The sequence below is a fragment of the Sinocyclocheilus rhinocerous genome, unplaced genomic scaffold (genome assembly GCF_001515625.1).
Source record: "Sinocyclocheilus rhinocerous isolate Xijiao unplaced genomic scaffold, SAMN03320098_v1.1 scaffold63, whole genome shotgun sequence".
NCBI classification, from domain to species: domain Eukaryota; kingdom Metazoa; phylum Chordata; class Actinopteri; order Cypriniformes; family Cyprinidae; genus Sinocyclocheilus; species Sinocyclocheilus rhinocerous.
Window position 1 is genome coordinate 323,968 of NW_015659563.1, and position 10,121 is coordinate 334,088.

Sequence of the window (10,121 nt, forward strand, 5' to 3'; positions counted from 1 at the left end):
AATTCCTTGTGTGTGTAAACATACTTGGTAATAAAGCTCTTCTGATTCTGATTCTGATTAACTAAGGTTAACTAATGAGGTCTTATTGTAAAGTGATACCTATTGGTCTTTATAGTTCTTTTGCACTTTAATCTGTAAAATTTGTAACTTTATAAATTTTCTGTATTGCTTTATTGCATTTAAATGTTCAGTTATTTTTGTTATAAGAAAAAAGTTATTAAACCTGTTATACTGTATTATGACAGCACTTTTTTTTAACACTTTTTTTTTTACTTAATTTCAATATTGTGATAATACCGTATACCGTAATAAAAGCATTAGCAATTAATCGCAACATGAAAATTTGATACCAGCATATCCCTAATTAGGTTAAAGATTAAATGCTATTGTTTTTGTGAATATTGCTATCAAGAGTCGTCAATTGTTCCTTGTGAAATTTTGTTTTGGTGACACCCCTTGATGGGACAAAGTATACAATTGCACTTCCACACCAGTAGATGATGCTATCACTCATTATTTTAACTCTTTTCATACAGAGAAAGTTGAACTACCAGTGAAATCAGAACTGCCAGCCACAGTCAAGGCTTGTACTTTTGAAGAGCAGATAAAAGGTGTGGCATTATCAAAATATTTTCTTGTTTTGCATCCATTACACTTAATTTTTTTGATAGACTCTTTAGAGCTTTAAAGTTTGAACTCATTTGTTTATGACTTTGTTTACAGCAATGCAAACTGAGACAAATTGTCTAAACAATGTCTTAATGTTACCTATGGTCAAACGAGAAGAACCTATGGAAGTTTCCTGCAACGCAGCACCTTCAGACATTTTTAAGGTACGGTCATTTTTAAGGTGCTCTCATCCTTTTTTTAATTCAAGTTCCAGTTTTAACCTTGGAATCCTTTAGTTTAGGAAATAAACCCAAGCAAAGTATTGATTTCATGAATGGGGCATGAAAGTTAACATATTTTCTCATTTTTGCAATGCAGCCTGTAGAGGCCCTTAGTTCAACCCAACAAATCTTGGAGATAAGTACTGTCCTTCCCTCTGCCACCAAGTCTTTTCCAAGCCCTGTGGCTCTTCAATCTGTCGACTCACAACCGCCATCAGCTCAAATATTTACGACTCAAGAAACCTTATCCACCATTCAGAAGCAGGATATTCCTTCACCTGCATCGTTCCAAGTGTCCTTGTCAGAAGACACAACAGTTCTCCAGCCTGTTCCCCCTCAGGTCCCTCAGCAGTTCTTGCGTGAAACCCCAGAAACTTTGTCTCCAGAAGACAACAGTGCAGATGGAAGTGGAATGGTATTGGTGGGCATAGACTCTCGGAATCCTCCATCCCAGCGGCCACAAGTTCAGGCGCTTTTGCCCCAGGATGGAGTTGCACAGCTAGAGAGAGCAGTAAGAGAGCTGCAAGCACAACAGCAGCTAAATTCTGTACTTTATAGTCCGACGCCGTCTGCAGAGAGCCTTCAGCAACACGTCCAGGAAAACATGAACAGTTTAAGGTTGGGTGGAAATGAGACAACTCTAATAAACCAGCAACAGCAGCAGCAAGAGCAGAATATATTGGAAAATCTTCAGCAACAGCAACAGAAAGCACTTGTGGATCTACAACATCAACAGACAGTCCTTGAAAATTTGCAGCAGCATCAGAAGGTCTTTGAAAACTTCCAGCAACAGGCTCTTGGCAACATTCAGCAGCAGCAAACACACAAAGTTTTGGAGAATCTACAGCATCAACAGCAGCATCAGAACGTCCTGGAAAACATTCAGCAACAAAGTTCCATAGTGACTCTGCAGCATCAAAAAGTTCTCGATAATCTTCAGCAGCAGCAACAGCATCAGAAAAATTTAGAAACTCTTCAGCATCAGGAAGTATTAGAGAACCTAAAGCAACAATTGCAGTCAGAGCTCTTGCAGACACAGATTCCAATGCAGTGCACGCCTAGCTTCGCTAGCGAACAGCAAAGTTCCACACAGACTAATACTCTATCGCAGCCCTCTGAAGGCTTCCTCCAGAACCCAACCCAGGAGCAGTTGCAGCAGCAGACTGCTCTTTTCCAACAGACAGGAGGTCTTTTGACCATTCAGACATCAAGCTTTCTGCAGCAGCCATCCTCTCAACCCTCACCTCCACAGCCACTTTTTCAGAGTCATAACCCCTTGACTGAAACACAAGACTCACAGACAGTACTCTTTGGAACCACAAAGTCACCACAAGTCCAAGCAACGTTATTCCCTGGTACCATGACAATGCTAACAAGCACCAATCTACCTACAGATCAGCAGGCTCCTCCAGCTAGCCTGTTTATTGCGCAGAGTGTATTGCCCAGCCAGCTATCATCGGATAATAACCAGAACCAGCAGCAGCAACAGATAACTTTCCTCACACCCATGCAGAGATCTGGAACAGAAGCTCAGACTGTCTCACTTTTTCAGGGACAAGCACAATTGCCCACCCCAATGGAACAACAACAGTCTCCCCAACAACAACAAATGGCAACACCCCAACAGGCCCCTCTTTTTCCAAATATTGCCACAATATCCACAAATCAAGCACAGCAACAAACACAGACTGGCATAATGTTCTGTACCACAACCATGAATCCCCATGATCTGCCCCAGGCTTTGCTATTCAGTGGCCAGAACCAAGCTTCTTTAGGAAGTGACCGTCTCCCAGAGAATATATTTCAGGAGCAGCAACCCATGCAAGTTGTTCCCAGCTCTGAAAATGTTGCCGTGAACAACCCTTCAAACCAACCCACCGCCTCAGCAGCCCAGCCAACTCCGAATCCATCAATTATTTTTCCACAACCCAGTGTTGTGAGTGTTGCCCAACAAGACTCGACAGAGCCCATGTCTTTTCAAGACCAGAGCACCGTTGTGAGTGACTCGTCTGCCAGTATGTCTTCAACACGGACAGAACTTTTTCAGGACCAGCAACCTATGCAGGTTGTCCCCAGTGCCACCACCGTAACCCCTGTCTCTCCTACGGATCAACATTCTGTCAACATTTTTTTGCCTCAGTCAGCAATTTCAGTCCTGCAAGGTGGTGCTCAGGAGTTACCTCCAACTGCCACAGCAGCAACCATCTTTAGTGGACAGAGTGGTGTGGCAGTGGGTGGTCTCCAGAACACCACATCTTCCGCCCCTCAGCAACCTCCCAGCCAACTCTTTCAGACAGCTATTGGGGGAACTCTTAGCCAACCTGGACAGCCAGGACAAGCAGGTCTTTATCTCTTTGAGATTTCCAGTGGTAAGTGCAATTAAGTCACAACATGAAATCAGAATTGCAATCATTCTCAAGAGATTCTTTGGAGCAGTGCTTCTCAAACCTGTCCTGGGGACCCCTAACACTACACATTTTTTATGTCTCCCTCATCAGACACACCTAATTTAAGTTTTGCAGTCTCCGTTAAATGAGCTGGTCAGTTGAATTCAGGCGTTAGATGAGGAAGACAAAATGTGAATTTGTGGGGGGACCCCAGGACAGGTTTGAGAAGCAGTGCTCTGGAGAGTGATCCCGATCAAAACCGCTCTTCAGAAGTGGGTTCTTTTTTTTTCTGAGATTCCCAGATGCAAGTGCTATTATGTCAACATTAAATCAGAATTGTAATCTTAGCAAATAACGTTAAATTTAGAAAATAAAGAAGGGTAAAATTGAGTTATGTTGAGATGCTCTGGAAAGTGATTCTGTCCTTGACCTAGTCCAGGGGTGTCCAAACATGGTCCTGGAGGGCCACTGTCCTGCAGTGTTTAGCTCCAGCTTGCCTTAACACACCTGCCTGGAAGTTTCTAGTATGCCTAGTAAGACTTGATTAGCTTGTTCAGGTTTGTTTAATTGGGTTGGAGCTAAACTCTACAGGACAGTAGCAGGATTTGTCATCCTTGATCCTAGTCCCAGTCAAGTTGGTTGTGGCATTGGAGTAGTCCTCCACTGTGGAATGCCCACATTTTATGATCCAGCAAATTCCTGATGGTTCAAATCTATCCTACATTTATGTCTCATGCAACAATGCACACACCTTCAGATGTTGCATTAACTTTATAAATTAGGTTGATTGAAGAAGATGCCTTTCTGAGTCTCAAAAAGCCTATTCTCTCTTTTATTAGAATGTGGACCGCTAATGAATTCTCCTGGTTCGTCGTTGTCAGATCAGCTTGTCACCATGGGACATCCCGGTTCGGATCAGACCCAGTTTCAGACTAGTGCACAGATTCATCCCTTACTGGACCAGTCCAGCAACCTCGATGATAAGATAGACGAACTTCTGGAACGCTTTCAGGAGCAGGCAAAAACTCTCCCTAGGGATTTTTTGGACCATTAAAGATAAGTAGTCTGAAACGTCAGACCAGTAGACCACCGTCCACACTGCTTGTTGATGTTTCTTTACATCTTCCATCTTGTGTAGGTATTATCTAAACTTGGGGGTTGTCTCAATTGGGGGTCTTCACTTGTATCTATGTTTCTGAAAGCTTTGTAGTGTGTTGTTTTGGCGGGATATGTTCCGTATGGATCTCGTCACAGCTCCTTTTCTTGATGGACATAAAAGGGTCCATTTCATTGAGGTCACTGTTTGGCATGTAAACATATCATGTGACCCATTAAGCCATTAAGTATATTGGCACTTTGCTACTTTGTATTGTGTTCTTGACTTCCACTTGAATCTTGTCCATTTATTGCCATCATTAATCTGTTTTATTTCAGTAGAAACCAACCTAGTACAACATAAATTCAAAACCTTTTTGTTGCTGTTGAGATACTAACATTGTGAATGAATTTGAAATATATTTAGCACTTTAGGGAGTTTCTGCCAGAGATTTTCCCTTAGAGATAGCTTTGTAACCCATATGCGTCTACCTGGCTGTCAAAGCGTTTCATGTTTTGATAGTCATAACGCTTTTCTAAAAATGTGTTTGTGTTTCATTACTCTTTAGTGTCTCCTTTCAGAATATAGCCTATTTTATGAGCCATGTTTAATGTTTTATTATGTGTTTGAATGTTTGACATGTCCATCTAATCTCTCCATTTCCACATAACATTTAAAATCAAGATGCTCTATGGAAATCACTCCTCCGCTTCTCCTGTTTTAGTTTTGTTTTATTTAATTTTAATTAAATGATAAAGAGGTCCAACTTGTAGACATGAATTCCTATCAGGGATGTGAAAATGTGCAACATTGCCGTTGAGATATGTGAACAGATTATATTATCATCCACCAGAGCGTCTACAATGTGTGTGTTTGTGTGCTCAGCAGAAAGACATGGAGCACATTTGTACTATATAAGATGCAGCTACGTTCTTGATTTTGAATTATATGTGGTTCATGGAGATTATTCAAATAAGCACAAGCTTGGGAAGAGGATTTGTTGTGCTGGTGCACGCAAGGGATAGTTCACCCAAATATGAAAATCAATATCTACTCATCTTTATGCCATTCCAAACTGGTATAACCTTCTTTCATCTGTGGTGGCCAAAAAATATAACATTGAAGATATTTTGCTTTATGAGGAATGCATGAAAGAGATTTTAGAGTTACCATGGACATTTTTGGTCTTTTCCTCACACACAGCATCTGAAAACTTGGAATATTGTGCACTTGCTTTTTTTTTTGAGTTTGACAGCTTTAGGTCATTGAATGCTTGTAAAGAAAAGAGCAGCGAGAACATTCTTCAGAATTGCTCCTTTTGTGTTTCACAGAAGAAAGACGGTCCTACAGATTCTGAAAGGAATGACATGAGTGTTAGAAAAATAATGATAGGATATTTATTGTCGATGTGAACTATCACAACTATGAGGGTGGTTTTTGGGCAGCTTAAAATGGAAGTTAGGTCCATTGAAGGGATTGGTTAGTTTTCACCCCCCAAGTTACGATAAACCTCATCTACGATCAGATAGAGTCGATGTTCAGTTGTTAGAGGAGAAAATCTGATAAGTTTTAAATCAAGCTATGATGAAGAGACTGCTTCAAACCACCACTGCACGACAATCTCATCATACAAGTTTTAAAAATGATCTTTTGGAAAATATGAAAGCTCTTACCAGTCAGAAATAATTAATCATGTGTCCTAACTGGAAGATTTCTCTACAAGTAATCATCAGAGTGAAGAAGGGGTAGTGCACGCTGGTAAATTAACTTGTACAGGGTTTGATATTGACAGAATGCCGACACATTTTGCCATAACTGATACTAATTGGTTGTTTACATCAGTCTTGATTTTTTTAAAATAGTTTGAGCTGTTAATTATTTGTTCTAATTACATTTTGAAGCATTTTTTCTAATTTCTTGCGAAAGTCATTGTCACACCCTCACTGAGGAGATCTTTTTGTTGTAGGACATTGCTCTGATATTTTATTAAATCACATTTATTTGACATTTTTACTTGTTCACCGACACATGCCGTCTTTTAAAAAGCTTTTTAAGACTTAACATCAATGTACTCTACTCTAAGAAGCAGCTTTTGCATTGACAATATTCTCATGCAAACATAATGTGAGGTAGTTCTATTTAAAATCTTCATAAACATCTTTGCTTTGATAAGTCAGTTATTTTTACATCATACCTTTATATTCTTTTTTTTAAATATGCTTTATGTAAAATTTGCATAATTACTGTTGTAAATAGATCGGCTGTTTTAAGTGTGCTGTTCCTTTGTGAGGTAGCAGTTTGTTAAAAGCATGCTCTCTTTGTAGTAAAAGATCATATCTCACCTGCAAGTGAGGCATACATACAGTATTTTTGTAAGACTGAATTTCGAAATGTACTATGTACATTTTAAACATTTTAAAAGTGAATTGTCCCTTCTGCAGTACTGTACTTCATATGTCAATATTCAGAGCGGTGGAATGATGGTTTTTGTCCCCATCACTGTGTTACAAAATGGAGATTATTTGTTTGGTATAAGTGAAGTTCAAATATTGTCAATTTCTAAACAATTAAAAAAGGCTGGTTTTGGGTGTGGGTGAATCTCACACAGACTAATTGTTTGCCATATTCCACCCCAAAATCAATTCTCTGTGGCCTGTTGAATCTAACAATAACCCTTGCTCTTGTAAGATGAAAAAAAGATTAATTTAAATCATAAAGTACAATTTGTTGTACTGAATTGAATTGACGCTTGTTAAAAAAATTATTGATTTTCATGGATGTTACAGGTTTTTCTTTATCTTTTGTTAAATTACAGTTAAGAAAACGTGATTTTTAGGAAGTTTTCTTTTGATTTTGGGGTGAAATATGACCTGGATATTTCCTTGTGAGATACATAGGCTAATGTTCTGGAACTTGGGTTCCATGCAAAGCCAAAAAAAAAAATCAAACTCTGGAATCAGAGTGGAATGTGTGTGAGTTTTACCTCATGTTGCAGGACATAGATTCACACTACATCTAACCTAAGGACCAATTAAGAAAAAAACATATTTTCTCAAAACAAGGCAGCAAAATCAATCATTTGTCCATTCTCGTTTCTTTTTTTTGGTACTGATGCTCCAGCTTACGTCAAAATCATACTGTATGTATTATGAACAAAAATATATTTCTGCACAAATACATCATTAACATTTTTTTCATATTGTGCTTTTTGATTGAAAGTACTTTGTGCCTTTGCAAGACTTTCCTCTTACTTCTAAAGGACCTTTGTATATAATTAAATACTTAGATGTTGGGATTACTAGTTCTTAAACCAGAAATAAGACTACAGTTTTTTTTAATTGACATTGTTTTGTCTGGTCAAATTGTCATTAACCAGTCTGTTGGTGTAGTCTCAAATACAACTGAACATTTATATCATGAAACTGCTATGCAGCCTCAACTCTCACTTTTGTTTTGAAATGTCGTCATTCTCATCCACTGGTGGTTATTGCCTCTTGAAATTGGTAAGATCAAGGTGTAAGGTTAAAGAAGGTTATTGATCTCGGTGATAACAAATTTTTTATAACTTTTTTTTTTTTCTGTTTGTTTGGCCAGCAGGTGTTCGAAGAATTTTTGTTAGTAAATGTAGAATTAAAAAAGGTTTTAAGAGCACTTAACCCAATCACCAGCAGTTATTTGTGCTTATATTTTATGTGAAAGGTGTATTTTAACTGCACTCTTTTTACACATTTTTTAATTTAGTTTGTTTTTGTTTGATGTGATTAACATCCAATGCTTTTAAAGTTGTCACAGGAGAGTGGTTCTCAACCATAGTTTAATTTAGCGATTTCAGAATTTAAGAATTGTATGTATAAATTATAAATGGGATACATTTAAAATTGGTAATTTTTGTTTGGCAAGGTCGCAACAGCACAGTACATTTACATTTATTTATTTGGCAGACGCTTTTATCCAAAGCACCTTACAGTTGAGGAATACAACAAGCGATGTATCATAAGATGGCAATAAAAACAAGAAGTGGACGTAAGGTTTCAGTCATTATAGGACAGGATGATGATGAGAGAAAAGCTCGGTACACGCAGGACCAAATTTCTACATTGTGGTTGGGAGTTCAAGTGGTGCATTTCCAGCAGAGTAAGGGATGTGAATTGGCACATTGCATGTGTCTATTTTAAGTATTTACATTTATTATAACTTCTTTTATTAAATAAATCTGCCCCTTTGTAAGTTTGCTGTGGCCCCTGGTTGAGAACCACTGTTGTAGGGATAACTGGTCACTCATGAGTGTGTAAGAATGACATTCAGTATGGTGAAGAAACATAAACTAATGACATTTGACGTGAATAAACGTATTTTGCTTTCATCAGTACATTTGTATACTCCTGCAGTTGTATTTCTGTAAGATGTGCTGCTATATGAATAAAGATAGATATGAAGTTCTTTCCCTTGTGTCTTGTATATTTTGTGTAAATTATACATAATGAAAAAAGTCGTTGATAATACATTTTAATATTGTGTTTGTGTATTATTTACACATACAGAGTAGTCTGACCAATATAAAGTACACAAAATTATTTATGAATGAATGACTATATATAGTTTTATGTTGTTGTGATACACACACATACATACAGTGCTGGGTAGTAACCCATTACATGTAATCTGGATTAAGTAATCATGTTAATATATATATATATGTAAGGGATAATGTACATCCAGCCGGTTGTTATCTCAGAATAAACCCCGACAGGGTGATCAGGACCCCATACGCGAAGCGGAGGCAGTAACTATTAATTAATATTAATAACTCGAGGCAGTAACTATTTAAACAATATGCTTTGTGAACTTATGTTCAGCTATTCTTTCTAATAGTTAACTTTTAACTTTTTAAATTTTTCGGATCACCAGCAGTCATCAAATCTCGGTAAATATTGGTCACAGACACATTTACTTTAAATTTCAACAAGCTGAGTACTCACTAAAAACTCCCACAGATCATGTTTTCATGCCATTTTAAGTCTTATTTTGACGTAACAGTGGTTATATCTAAGTGTGTGAGTTGTTTACTTACTTTTCTAAATGAGTCTTCCCATTAATTAGGCTATATTCTTCATTCAGACTGATTCGCGAACGCGCGTGTTCACAAGAGGCGGATTTATCGCACGAACCAATCACAGCCGATCATAACCACTCATATCCAATCATATCGCGATGGAGGCATTGCCTCCTCCACGTCACTTCCGTGTTTTTCCTCAGGGTGCTTATTTACATCCGGTGCGGCGCCCCGGAAGCCATGAGAGATAGTATCAATAACAACAGAGCTCCCAGTAATCCACATTTGTTTGTATCTGTCATGTGGCTCTGATGGGTGTCTGCTGTGATAGGAACGTCTTCACTTGACAGAAAGTATTTTAAATACTCTTCCCATTTTTAGATTGCCATGTGTCGTAATACTACGGTGGCCGAGAGAGCTCAACGCACTGCGAATGAAAAAACACATGCAAATAAAAAAAAAAACAAAGAAATGCGCTTCCCTTAAAGAAGTTCCAGATCTATACTTGTGCTCTTATTATTTCAGTTATTTTGCTTTGAAAAAACTGGCGCTTCACGATCCCACCTGATGCGTAAAAGGATTATTCAGTCACTTTGAGGGCTGTCAGTAGGACATTTCATCATGTTTATAACTGGGGTCTCAGAGACCCCGAACACAACATAAGGGTATAACAGCTCACCCAAATTCACATTTGT

General features: G+C 38.2%; 1 protein-coding gene across 2 annotated transcripts in view; it reads left to right on the forward strand.

The window, feature by feature from the left end:
- Positions 1-5,124, forward strand: part of LOC107723980 (nuclear factor of activated T-cells 5-like) — a 30,221-nt gene extending 25,097 nt beyond the window's left edge. For both annotated transcript variants that reach the window (XM_016532717.1, XM_016532718.1), the window contains exons 10-13: positions 537-611; positions 724-833; positions 988-3,259; positions 4,117-5,124. In XM_016532717.1, the coding sequence (XP_016388203.1) occupies positions 537-611; positions 724-833; positions 988-3,259; positions 4,117-4,331 (2,672 nt within the window). In that variant the 3' untranslated portion in view covers positions 4,332-5,124. The remainder of the gene's footprint in view (positions 1-536; positions 612-723; positions 834-987; positions 3,260-4,116) is intronic.
- The last annotated feature ends 4,997 nt before the right edge of the window (positions 5,125-10,121 follow it).